Source organism: Chamaea fasciata, unplaced genomic scaffold (genome assembly GCF_029207755.1).
Source record: "Chamaea fasciata isolate MVZ Bird 193981 ecotype frontalis unplaced genomic scaffold, bChaFas1.0.hap1 SCAF_11, whole genome shotgun sequence".
Classification (NCBI taxonomy): domain Eukaryota; kingdom Metazoa; phylum Chordata; class Aves; order Passeriformes; family Sylviidae; genus Chamaea; species Chamaea fasciata.
The window spans coordinates 21,360,361-21,374,238 of NW_027094096.1; the positions used below are offsets into that span (position 1 = coordinate 21,360,361).

The window sequence follows — 13,878 nt, forward strand, 5'->3', positions numbered from 1 at the left end:
ATCTGCTTGTTCTGACTTAGGAATACTTCTGTTTGTAATTAATGCTTCAGTAAGTAAAAATCCCAACAAATTACAACACTGCTGAAGGAAACCAAACTCCAGAGGTTCCTCTGTGTTCCTGTGGATGTATGAAAATCCTATTTTTTTCCTTTCTCAGGCTGTAGCAGTGAGGGCTCTCAGTGAATGTAGTCATCCTGAGAGGTTCTGTGCTTCAGCAGCCAGAGCAAAATAATTTCATTCAGGGGGAAATAGCCTGGTCATTTTTGGAAAAGATAATACAGAGAAGCTAAAATTTCCATCTAGGGTCTAGCTAGAATTTTTCCTTATATTGGGAATTAAGTGCTTTGTTTAATTTTGAAGTACTTAGTAGTTTTGCTTGACTTTTTATTGAAGTGTAGTTCAATTATGGGATAGAAAAATGCCATTATGAGGAAAAAAAAGAGTTTTATTTCCAAAGTCTCAAAAGGAAGTATTTTCATGGTCCTGAATCCTGTATTTTGTTCAGAAGACTTCAGAGTGAATGTCGCAGAATTTTCATATAATTCCTTGAAAATCCTTTTGTCATTTCTGAAGTATTGCTAAATTCAAACTGGCTTTCTAATTCTCTCCAGTCCTTGAGCTATTTTTCTCTAAATTGCTTCTTTGTTATAAAAATAGTATTTTGCCCACCTCCAATTGGACATCTTCCTCTGATGACTACAAAAAATCCACATGATGAGTGACTAGCACTGAATGACCCTAAAGGGTTGAAGATGATGATATTTTTAGAGCCTGATCCTATAAATATTCCCTTACTGGGTGTAAGGTGTCCATTCATATTATCTTACTGTACACTGCAATTAAGCTGACTGTCAATGGAAATATTTACAGTAGATTTTATTGTATTGACCTTGAGTAAATAGTTAAGAATATGATTGTATTCTCTTTTAGATGGGGTTTGCAAGACGCCAGACTGTATCAAATCAGGTAAGAATGAAAATACATATGTTTTAAATTAATGTATGTGTTTTTAAACAAAACTACTACCAGAGAATTCTCCCATCTAACTGCAGACAAGTATGGCACATGGAAGTGTGGCTTTGTTACCCCACATGACTTTCTTAGCACAGTTCTTCTACCAAAGTAAACTCCTGTGCTATGATATTGTCAATCTTACAGAGTCATTTCCATGTCCAGAAGACTCTGAATGTCATAGTCTGACAAGCTCCTTCATCCCTCAGTGCCCAGTGCAGTTGTTCAAGAGTCCCAGGTGCACAGCACCCCATGGGGGCTCCCACAAGGTCTTGCCTTGTAGACGCCATTCAGACTTGCAGGCAGACCAGCAACAGCAGCACAGCAAAGTCAGGATATTGGTTTCCTGACTTCCATGGGGCTGGTTTCAGCTCTCATTCCAGCAGCTCAGGTCGCTGCTCACACCTCAGTGGTGCTGGAGTCAGGGCAAGTCCCAGGGCAGCCGCTCACCCCAGGGGCTGCAGGTTGTCACCAGCATGGGGCAGACAAAAGGTTTATTTCAGGTGCCCATCGCTGTCTTTTCATTCCACTCCCAAGGTGATCTTCTCCCAGCATGAAAGCTCATGCTGTGGTTTGGAAACTGATCCAATTACTTCTCTAGCAGATGGTTTTTAATCCCTGATGGTGCTCATTTTCAGCTAAATACACATTGCTACCAGGGAGTCTAGACAGACAATATGATGATGAATGAACTCCAAAAGGAAAAGCAGGAAAAGTTTGGAGGAACGAGGCACAATGTAGCAAGAAGTCCCAAAATAATTAATCAGAACAATTTTTCTCTTTTATGCTTCTGTTAAATGCTTTAACAGCATTTAACCACTGGAAAGGGATAAAGTGAAGATACTGACAGAATTGATTGTTCATTTGCGAGAAGAGCTGCAAATAAATGACCAAAAGAAAAGAATATAGTAAAGCAAATAGTGAACAAATAAAGAAGAAAAAATGTAATGAGAATTCACTGGTTATACCCAGGGTAAAATACCAGTAACTGCATGGCACGGCACTGTTATCCATGGATTTGTGAGACCACTGCAGTGTAGCACAGGAAGATAAATGCAATTTGTACATTTGAGCACTTTTTGGATAAGCTGACACACTCTGGTAACAGCCTGATGGAACAGGGGATTTTGATCTCTGTTTCTTACCTAGGTAAGCACATTGTTTTGCTCCTGACTCCTTCCCAGGTCACTGGTTGCTTTGCCAGCTTGTATTACTTTATTTGTGAGCTATTAAAACACCAACTGACAACCAGGAGTACTACAGTAAGATTAATCATTACAGGCAATTGATATGAAGCTCTACATTCTCAGTGGCAGGTAGGAACTGAGTAAATAAGTGGCAGTAGGAGCAAAGCCAAACACTGGTTTGTCACAGCAACACTGAGCACTAATGAAGAGTACACTGTGCATTACCTGTATTTGTACAGCTATAAATTCACCTGGATTCGAGATAAAATAACAAAATATTCATACCATAATCACATTCCCTTGACTGTAATGTGTCTGCAGTATCAGCCGCATAATGAATGGTTATCTTGGGGCTCGGGTGTGCAAATAACACCCTTGAGGAGAGTATTCTGCATGGTCATACTTCACGCGCTCATGTATGTACTTCACATGCAGCCCTAAAGGAAAGACCACAGTTCCCCCAGCTGTTTCTGGTACTTGTGCAGTATTTAAGTTCTGATAAAAGCTGGACAGCAAGTATTGGCTGGCCTGGGCCTGGGAGCAGGAGAGTGATGAGAGATGATTATTTCTGTGTGGCACGAGTAGGCACAGAGGATTACCCAGGTGCTGACTGCAAGCAGAGAAACCTGACTGCATAGTTCAAGCCAGGTTTGATATTACACTGTTAGTGATTTCTGTGATTTAAGCAAGACATGGATTTCTGGCTTTTGTTGTGAGGTTTTTCCCAAAGTGACAAGCCAGCGGATAAGGGCCATCTTTTCTTGGTGTCAGAAGATGTTTGTATCCTACTGTTCCTGTTTGGCAGGGCTGGGAATGAGCCAGCTGGGGCATCCACTCCTGGCTGGGAATGTCTGTGCTGCTGCACTGACACATGCCAAGGGCATCCAAGAGACAGTGGTGCCCTTCAGGGGCTGCCCCAGTCTGGCAGGGAGGTTCACAGGGACACCCTTAAAACAGGAGATGTTAGGAAGAGTTACAACTTTCCTCTTTCACGGCAAATAGGTGGAGTTGGGACAGGAATAAACTGCAGCATCCAAAACACTCCCCTTCCTCTAAATGTAACAGGGCAAAAAAGACAGAAGCAAGCACCCGAGCTCCCACAATCCCAGAGCACTTGGGACTGCAGCAAGTGTCACACTCAGTAAAAACATGACTGAATTTCCCAATTCCTGGCTGTTTGCAAGATCCTGTGTCCCTTCAAATAGAAGTCACCCTGAAGCCATTGACTTCAGAAGGGAAAGCACCAGCTAGGAGCCTTTGCATCTGTTTCCACAGTGGGTTTTATGCTGCTGCAGCAGTCTGAGGTTGTAAATGCACCTGTCCATGGCTATTTCCATCTTGCAGGCACTGGAACATTGTAAAGCCATCAGATGTTGGCCTAGATTGTAACACTCCTAAGCCAACAGAAAAATGGGGGCAGGCAAATCAACACAAACACCACAGACTCCATTTCCACCAGCACAGGAGACATGGAAAATATTGAAAGTACTGGAAAAATAGCTATAAATATTTGACTTGCCCACATGGAGGAGTGAACACTTGAAATCACAAGCCTCATAATCTACTAAAAATAATGTCAAAAAAATGGGAAGAATATTCAGCATCCTGGGAGATTCAGAGGTATCCCTGGCTCTTGCCTGACTCCTAAGATGTCTCTTTTCTTTGAGAGATTCTGTTCTGGCATACTGGTGGTAGAAGCAGTCTGGGTGGAATTGGAATAGGTACAGGGGAAAGCCCAGAGGGTTTATGGACAGCAGTTGGGAAGCTGTCATCAAGGAATTGGATTTCACTGAGAATCCCTGTCATGACTGGCCAGTGACTGGCCAGTCTTGGACAAGCCACTCCAGAGGGTTGAAGGGACAGCAAGAGGCACTATCAGTTCTAGAGTAAAATGTGGAGCAGGTCTAAAAATGAGTGTAGCTTCCAGAAGGCATTAATGGAAAAACCTTCCCTGACAAAAACTGCAGTAGTCCAACAAAGTCAGTATTTTATGGAAATAGACAGGATTCAGTTGGGTCTAAAACACCAAAATTACATCACAGTGGATACTTCACCTCTGCTATGTCTTGTGCTTTTAATGTCCCTTTTCACCACATTTCAGTAAAAGAAGGGTAGGTGAAGGGTAAATGAAACATCCCACATTTTAATTAGAACTGAGTGAGCACTCACAGGCAGCAGGAACATGTGTCAGTTTACCAGCAGTAAACACAGCCAACTCTGGAAGCTGTGCTCAGCACAGGAACAGTCATTCCTTGTTCAGCAATAAGTACTTTGTTTGGTCTAGAGCATCCAGGTAAGCTTGAGCCTGTTCTAAATGAAACGACTTCCCTGCTGAGAGGAAACAAGTGTGTCTGTGTGTGTGTAAAGCGTGTCTGTGTGTGTAAAGTGTGTCTGTGTCCCTGTAGCCGCGCGGATCCTGGAGAACATGGACCCCAGTGCCAGGCCCTGCCAGGACTTCTACCAGTACGCCTGTGGGGGCTGGCTCAAGAGGAACGTCATCCCCGAGACCAGCTCCCGTTATAGCAACTTTGACATTTTGAGAGACGAACTAGAAGTTGTTCTAAAAGGTCAGTGCAGTTTGGGGACTAAATAAAGTTTCTTCTTTGCCTTACGTGTTATCCTAAGAAGTTGTGGTTTTCTAGCAAAGCTTAAAATACTAGCAGATATTTCAGGTTTTTGTGTTTGGTTCAGGACAAATCTGCCCCGAAGCGTTTGCTTGGAGGAGGCTCTGGGAGTGTGCTGCTGTGTCTGACACTGGAGCAGAGCTGAGCAGACCTGCTCATGCTGGCATCTGCAGATCCCTACTCTGAGCCTGCTCCAGCCACAGCACACAGGGCAAGGAGGAGGAGGAGGAGGAGGGGGAGGTCTGTCTGTGTCCACATCAGCTGGAATGCCAACAGCTGCTCTCTGGCAGCCCGTGTCCTGCACATCTTGTTCCATCAGAAGTCCCAAACAGCAGGCGAGCCACTTTGCTACCTGTCATACCAACAGTATCAAATTGTTCGCCATCCCTTTTCTCAGCTGAAACCAACAGAGTCCAAGAAGTCAGTCTGTACTCATGTAACACTCTCCAACACACTCTCTCCAGGCTAAATATCTTTTTTTTTTTTCTTTGCCTGTCTCCTGGTTTTGCCAGCTGTGACTTCAAACAGTAGCCTGGCTGCTTAAAACGTGTCCCTGGGAAGTCAGAGCATTTGTCTTTCACCCCTCTGTAGGGGTGACCTACAGAGTATCTCCTGACTCTGTTACATTCCACACTCACACAGACTGCAGCCACTGCAGCCACTGCAGGGCGTTTCACCTCCAGAGCCTTTGCCCTCAGCTGCTGGAAGGCAAAGCCTGCCTGGAGCTGGACATGGACAGGAGCCCTGGTGGCCAGCCCTGCTCAGAGCCCAGGGCAGAGCAGGAATGACCACGACTCTCTGTGTGTTTCAGATGTCCTCGACACCCCCAGCAGCAATGACATCCCAGCAGTGCAGAAGGCAAAAACTCTCTACAGGTCCTGCATTAATGAAAGTGAGTGTCCCCTGAGTGCAGTGCTTACAGGATGCTCAACAGCACCCACAGGGCTCCACCTCAGCAGCTGCACTTGTGTCCTGTCCTGTGCATCATTCTTCAGATAGCCTTTGCTGCAGATTTATAAACTCAAATCCTTTTGGTTAAATGGGAGTTAATTTCTTTTGTAGAAATTTTACCAGGGATGAGGTGGAAGCTACCTGGCACACCAGGCTCTGCCACCACAACAAAGAGCAGTAAAGCTGTTTGCAGTGCTTCCTAAATCATATTTTTATAGTTTATGCAATAGTATGAATACTTTTCAAAACTATTATTTCAAGCTATCTGCAGAGAGAGAAATAAAAAAAAAAAAAGACAACTTCAATGCCATGGTCTGAAGGATCTGCATATGCTGGTTGAGACTGGAAAATTTTTACATTAAATGTTAAAGCACAGTCATATATCAGAGCAAACTGCTGCTGTGGTGATGGGGGAAACAGTTCTCAGTGTCATTGTTCTGAACCCATTATAATATATATTATAATATATAACATTTGTGGGGTTGGAAATGTCATGGTAACTAATTTTATTTTTTCCAAAAGCTGCCATTGATAGGAGAGGTGGAATGCCTCTAATCAGTTTATTGCCAAATGTGTCTGACTGGCCTGTAGCAACAACTAACTGGGAGGCTTCCTATGGTAAGATAACCTGTGCTTACTTCCTTTTAGTTAAAATATCTAAATTATTTAATTTATTGCTTACCAAAAATAGAGACTGACTATACCTTTCATTTGCTTAGGTACTGCTTGGACAGCTGAGGCAGCTATTGCACAGCTCAACTCCAGATATGGAAAAAAGGTCCTTATTAATTTTTTTGTTGGCACAGACGATAAAAATTCCACTGCACATATCATTCACGTAAGTCTGCCTGGGTGCCGTGGCCTTGTTGATCATAAAAGTGCAGCAAATAACTGGAAGCACAGACATGAATGTTAGCAAGGAGAAGCATCAGTGCTCTGAATTTGACCTGAGTACTTTGTAGATGAATTTGTGAATTGATGCAGTTTTCAGCTGAAACTCTGGGTTTCACAGTTCCTGTCTGTCCTCCAAGCTGACATCTTTGTTCTGGGCACTCATACACCGTTACTGTCAGTGAGATGGGAATGACAGACACAGAAAGGTCATCTCTGAAACCTGAACATGCAGACAAGGCAGGAGGAGGTCTGGTGACAGCTGGGATGCAGCAGTTAGAGGAGCAGAGGGCCAGTCTCTCCTGTTAGTGGGTGGATGGAGCTGTGAGCACTTCATGTGCAAGGATTTCAGAGAAGCAGGAGCTCCCAGCTTGTCTCTGGGCTAGTCTGTCATCTGTAGTTCACCTATTTTCACACTGGCTACCAGTGCCTTGCAGTGTTCAGCAGCAGGAGAAAAAAAACATTGAAAAGAAAACCAGAAAGTTTAACGAGAATGAAAATAGTTAAAGGTGGGCAACAGGATGAGAGAGGAAGGCCCCCGTGGCCAGAAAAGAATTTGGCCAGTGAAGCATCAGCACGTGTAGTTACCGAAGGAACAGTACAATGCTCTGCCATTTCCCCTTCAGCACTAGCCAGTTTTGATTTGCATTTACAGATTGATCAGCCTGGGCTGGGCCTGCCTTCTCGGGACTACTACGAGTGCACTGGTGCATACCAAGAGGTGAGGGGGAGCTGACACACCACGGGTGACACTTCTCGTGTTTTAGCCTGGATTTTCAAGGCAGATACTTGACTTCTTAAGACCTTTTGGAAGGAGATAAACATGAAACGATTTAGCTTTGTTACAGAGCCTCTGCCAGGGTTCCCAGCTGGATCAAGAGCTCTCCCCTGACTGTCAGAGTTGTATTTAGACAGAATACAAGTGGTCATGACCAGCCCTGTTCTGTCACTGCAGAAAGGAGGCCACTCCTGAGCTGTGACCGACTGGCAGCAACTGGCAATGCTGCAGGTGAACTACTTCTACCAGGAATAGGCTTGGAAAGAAAAAGAGAACATTCAGAACCAAAGAGACACTTTGCTGCATGAAAGATCTGAAAAGATCACAGTCTCCTACATCCACTGCTGAGCACAAACACAGCAGCAGAAGGATGTGATACCACTGATACCTGAAACCTCCTATGGTCTCCTTTAATTCTTGTTTACTCATTACTTCTGCGGGTCTCATTAACCTGTTAGCACTGACACCGTATCCCTGTTGCTAATCTTGGATGTGCCTTAAGTCCTTGAGAGCTGATGGGTGTCTGTGCTGAAGTCATGGAGCTGAAACTGCTACCACAGTGACCTTTAATTAACCACATTCCTTCTGTGTAATTAAATGCAGAAGCAATGAGAAAGTGTACAGGCCGTTTGGGGTTTGTAGGTATTTTGCTGATGTCCCAGCAGTTAATAGTGATTACATTTAACTGCAGGTCACATGCTCATTAAGACAATCATTGCCATCTGAACTGCTCAGTTCCATGTGAGGTGGCCTTTAGGAGCTGACTCACATTGCACAGCCTGCTCTGTCCATGTGTTGTGTTAACTGCAGCTCTGAGAGACAATTGCTGTCCTCTGACCTACCTGAGTATCAGCTCTGCACTGCTGGAGAGTACAGGAGGAAGTATTGTTGAAAAACAGCTTTATCATGGGCAGGCAGGTTTGCCAGTGGCCTTCCCAGCACCACTGCTCCAAGTGAGAGCTGTCCCTGCCGTCCTCTCTCCAGCACAGCCTGCCCTTGCCTCTGGTTCTGCTGTGTTACTGCCCACAGAAAACATCTCTGCCTCCAGCAGGACTTCCCACCCCAGAGCCGCAGGTGGAACCTGCCAATAAGATCATTTAAAAATCTTTTTCCCTTGTAAGATACAGCATGGCTCTGCTCAGACAGGATTCCAGTGCCTTAACTTTCCACTGAAATTGCTGAGACTATTTAAACAGTCCAGATGAAATTAGCTGACTTAGTTCTTTGCTACCTGACTTGAGAGCTGCACTTAGGAGAAAAATAAAAGTCACTGACTGGTACCTAAAAATCTCTGTTAACTTACTGGTTTGAGGTAATAGCTATATTGAATTTTATGGTGGTTTTTACAGTGTTGGTACGCACTGTCTTTTGTGACTTGTTGTAGTTGTCAGTGGTTTCCTGGGCTTTTCTCTTTCTGAAAAGATCTCTCTTGCTTGTAACTGGCACTGGGAGTTCAGCCCTTTGGGCTGCTGTGAGCCCTGTCCCTGCCCCTGTCCCTGTCCCTGTCCCTGTCCCTGTCCCATCCCTGTCCCTGCCCCTGCCTCTGTCCCTGTCCCTGCCTCTGTCCCTGTCCCTGCCCCTGTCCCTGCCCCTGTCCCTGCCCCTGCGCCTGTCCCTGTCCCTGTCCCTGTCCCATCCCTGTCCCTGCCCCTGCCTCTGTCCCTGTCCCATCCCTGCCCCTGCCCCTGTCCCTGTCCCTGCCCCTGTCCCTGCTGGCAGGGAGGGATGCCCAGGAGGGGACAGGGACTGGCTGCACGTGCAGCATTCATTACAGAGGTGTGTCCCCTGCCCCAGGAGCTGAACATACCTAAATATTTCCATTAATAAAGCTGGTGACATGCACACCTTATTAATACTAGGTTTAATCACTTTTTTGGTAGATTGCATAAACCACAATTATTATTTAATAGCTGATCCAGCACTGTGCATGTCCTTATTTGCATTGAAAAGGAATATTGAAAACAACATTTCTGTTGATAGAAAAATAAGTGTGACTTACCAATGAGGAATTAAAATTACAAATAATAATGGAATTACAATAAAACTGAGGTTCCATGAAATATAATGACACCTTAAGATATTTGGCAGTGTGACATTTCAGAGAATTTGCTGCTGTATCTACATTCTTATCATTAGTGAACTCTTTAATGTTAAATTTCATATATATTGTCTATAGTGTACCTAACTTTGCACACAGCAACGTGAGTTCTAACTGTTCCAGGAGCACTGGAGGAGGCTCACAGCCTCTGGGAGTGCCTTTCCCACAAAGCCAATTCCCTTGTTTTATGTTCCTGGGAACGTAGTTCTTTGGAAATGGTATTTTTGGAAGTTGTAATTAAAGTGAGCTAGAAAAAACATGGGTGATGGTTTAAATATGGACAGACAAATGTCTCATTCTAAATAATGAAAACAGGGGTTGGAGTGTTCAGCTTTGAACAGGGCTCCAGTTCCTCAGCAGTGCTCCATGAGGGAATGTTCACAGTTCATTTCCAGTTGTGACCTAAAGTATTTCTGATAAAATTGACCTGGTTAAGTAAGAGATGAAGAAGTGTGGTTCATAGAAATGAAGATAAAATCTTGACTATAATTAAGGTATGCCCTACTTTGAAGAGTTTTGTCTTTAAACTGTTCCTTTTTTTTTTTTTTTTCCTGCAGGCATGTTCTGCCTATGTTGATTTCATGATTTCTGTAGCTAAACTAATCCTACAAGAAAGAAATATTTCTGTCGATGAGAATGAGATTTCTGCACAAATGAGAAGAGTTATGGACCTGGAGAAAGAGATTGCCAATGTAAGAAAAACATCTTTAAACTCTCCTTTAAAGAACTGCCTTTTTTGGTAATACCGAAGAGAGCTGACTGTACAGTGAGTGGTTAACTCCCTTGCTGGTGCTGTTTTGTGGGAGTAGAAATGTGTGGAGCCTGTTTCACCTGAAGGAACAGGCAGTAATACAGCTGTGTCCTGGGAGGAGCGAGGGAAAGTATTTGAGGCAGCTGTTTTCCAAGCAACAAAATGTTCTATCTATCCTGATCTGTCCACAGAAGGCCTGCAAGAGCAGAGAGAGACAGACTTGGGTTTAGAGTGTGAGTTTTGGGAGATGCTTTGGGGCCTCTCCCCCCTTTGTCCTGTTTCCCCGTGGGCTGTTTGGATCCCAGAGCAGCAGATTCCCAACCCTTGGCCTGCTGTGAACACAAAGTCATGTTTGTGCTGCACAAGCTGCTCCACAATGCTGATTGTTCCAAGGGCGTTTTTAACCAAACATTGTTCTCCCTTAAAAGAAAAGGACAAAGGAAAAATAATACCATGAATTTGACTTTGGAGAAATAGCAAGAGTTTGAATTACAGGGAGAAAACTAAAGGCATTCATGAGCAAACCATGGCTTGTTCTTATTAACCGTTGCAGCAGGGCCTGAAGCTGAGGATGACCATGAAACAGGCTGAATACATAATTTACACCTTCAGCTATTTTTGAACTTACACTTGGGAAAACCACTTACATGAGTTAAAACCGTCTGATTTTGATTTTCTTCATTTTCATGAGAAACACACCTTTGGGCTTGGATCAGAGATGGGCAATTATTATCAAAAAGGGAATTCACTGAAGAATTGTTTTAAAGAGGAGCATGAAAGGAACCCACACCTGCAGTGTCCCTGCAGCAGTTGCTGCTGGTGGAGTCCAGCTGGTGCTGGGGAAGCTGCCACTGCCTGGGATTTTAACCTCTCATCCAAAACTCAGTATCAGCCTGAATGTGACTGAAGAGAGCTGGCATTGTGCTCTGGGAATTTGTTTAAAAAACACAGAAAAGCCCAGTGAATGCACAATAGAATAGGAAAGAGGAAGCGGAAGAGAAGGATAGAGATAAAAGGAGGCTTGGCATAACTGATGTTTCAAAGCACTTTAAAAGGGTAAAATGTGCTGTTGTGGATGCAGAGGCTGAACCCAGCAGTGCAGAGTGCCCAGAGCAGCCCAGAGCTGTGTGAGCTGTGAGCAGTGCAGTGGGTCACAAAGAACACACAGGGCAGCACTGCACCCCAGTCAGAACTGGAACTCCTGGGAACTGACTCAATAGACTCAGGAATTTTCTCCTGATTAACTCCGACAGGCAACAACAAAATCTGAAGACAGAAATGATCCACTTCTGCTGTACAACAAAATGACCTTGGCACAACTCCAAAACAACTTTTCACTGGAAATCAATGGCAAGGTGAGTGATCAATAACTGGCATTTTAACTTCTAATTTATTACTGATGGGATTAAGCAACGAAGCCTGATTTTTTTTCTGTTAAAGATATGACACATTTGCAATTGAACAGGATCCCTGATGTGCACACCTGCTCTTCTGATGACACTGACCTGAATGCACATTCTGTACCCACTGCTCCTCCTAACCTGAAAGCACATCTTCCCATCTGCCTCAACATACAGAGATGGAAAAGCACAAAGGAAAAAAAATATCCCGTAGAAGGTGTCTCTGCCCTTGGCAGGGCATTGGAAATGGATAGTCTTGAAGATCCCTTCCAACCCAAACCATTCTGTGATTCTGTGATCCTGTGATCCTGTTCCTTGTCCTCATGGGTTCAGGGCCCAGGACAAAAGTGCAGCCTGTGGCCAGCAGCTGCTTCAGGGATGTTTAGTGGACTGCTCAGCCCCACTCTGTTTATCCAGAGCTGCAGATTAGAGAACAAAAATCCAGTTTGCCCAACACTGGCTCTGTAAATATTGCTCCCAAGGCCAGCAGAAAGGAGCCCAGGCTGCCAGGCCCATGAGACAGGACAGTTCCCCACGTGCTTCCCACTGCAGCTCCCGTGGATGTGTCAGCTCTGCTCTCAGCCTGAGCCATGTGCTGTTTGTGCAGCCTTTAACCCGTGGCACCAGAGTGCAGCTGAAAACCAGCCCAAACTTTGCTAACACAGCTCTGTCTCCTCAGGAACATAACGTCGTACTGAACACGGGTAGTTTTTATTCTCATGACTTTTATTGAGGTTTCTGAGGCCAGTAAGGTGCCATGAAACACTGTTATTTCTGGCACTTTTTCATATTCACTGCAATGTTATTGACTTTAATTCTCTGACAGTTCCCTCCTGCCTGCTTTAATTGGTTTCATAATTCACCGTCTCCCACAGGTGTAGTTGGTTACCATTGCAGTCATCCTGTCAGAAAACAACAACTCCTGTCATAGCATGGCATTGCCCTGGTTATTATTAGTTCCTGGGGGGTGCTGCAGATCAGCACTAATTTAAAGTTATTCCAAAATGCTCAAAAGACACTTGATGGGAGTTGGTAGCGTTGTAATGTCTAAGGATAGAACAGCAATTATTCCCAAGATTAGCCTGAAGTTTGCTGCTTCTCTCTCAGACCTGCAGTGACTGTTCCTAAAAGCTTATCTGCTCTCCTCAGCTACTTCCATTTGTCTGAAGGAAGACATTACCTCTTCCAACAAAGTTTTCCAAAGATAGAGGAAAGGGAAAATCACCAAAACTTTTTAAAGTTATGGGCAGAACAGAAACTTTAAAAATTAACAAAAAATTGTGTCAGTTTGAAATCAAAGCAATTTCTCTACCCTTTCTGCCAAATCCCCACCATGGTAACAACATTTTTAGAGCTATAAATGATCCCAGGCCAGTTATTATTGCAATGACCCCATTTTTAAGTAGTGCAAATGTTAGGGAAACTAAAGGCAAAGCATTTGTGTCATGCAAACATATTTAAACTGTTTATGATGGAACCACAGCCTAATGCACATTGATTTTCCAGGTGTTTGACTGGTCAAAATTCATAAATGCTATCATGTCAACTGTCCAAATCAACGTTGACAACACGGAACACGTCATTGTTTACGACCCTGACTACCTTCTCAAGCTCAGGTCCATTCTCGAAAAATACACTGCCAGGTGGGTGTGTTAAGTATTCTCGGTATTTACATTTTCTTTCCAGAAAACCTAAAAAAGCCTCAAAACATCAGCAGCTTATTACTGTTGTTTTGTTAACCAGAGACCTGCAGAATTACATGACCTGGCGTTTTGTGATGGATCTTGTCAACAGCCTCAGCCGGGACTACAAGGACACGAGGAACGCTTTCCGTAAGGTGCAGAAATTCACCTCTCCCTAAGTTTGAATGATGGCTTTTGTGAGCCACAAAAGGTAGTTTTTTAATGGAGGTGTAGTTTATAAATATTTAATGTATTTTGGATTTTGCACACAAAAGCCAGATGTGTTTGCTGAGCCTCTGCTGGAGTGTATCTATAATTTATGGGATTTATGCCTGATAGCTGAGTGGATTTGAAAGGACTGCTCTGGTACTTGGTCTCTTGTTCTTCTAAATCTAAGTTAATCCCCATTCTGGTGTCAGAACATTCCCATTTATTTGCAAGGGATTACAGTTCTGACTGGCTTGTTAGAAACTCTTCATCATCCAGAGGAATATATTCCAAGGCA

The 13,878-nt window shown here is 44.0% G+C and overlaps 1 protein-coding gene across 2 annotated transcripts in view; it reads left to right on the forward strand.

Moving 5' to 3' along the window:
* MME (membrane metalloendopeptidase) overlaps positions 1-13,878 on the forward strand; it is a 30,539-nt gene that overhangs the window by 3,953 nt on the left and 12,708 nt on the right. Inside the window, exons 3-12 of one of the 2 annotated variants that reach the window (XM_066193628.1) lie at positions 931-966; positions 4,604-4,765; positions 5,634-5,714; positions 6,296-6,391; positions 6,493-6,611; positions 7,320-7,385; positions 10,098-10,232; positions 11,545-11,646; positions 13,198-13,334; positions 13,435-13,528. In XM_066193628.1, coding sequence (XP_066049725.1) covers positions 931-966; positions 4,604-4,765; positions 5,634-5,714; positions 6,296-6,391; positions 6,493-6,611; positions 7,320-7,385; positions 10,098-10,232; positions 11,545-11,646; positions 13,198-13,334; positions 13,435-13,528 — 1,028 coding nt within the window. The remainder of the gene's footprint in view (positions 1-930; positions 967-4,603; positions 4,766-5,633; positions 5,715-6,295; positions 6,392-6,492; positions 6,612-7,319; positions 7,386-10,097; positions 10,233-11,544; positions 11,647-13,197; positions 13,335-13,434; positions 13,529-13,878) is intronic. The other variant, XM_066193629.1, reaches the window with a different exon arrangement.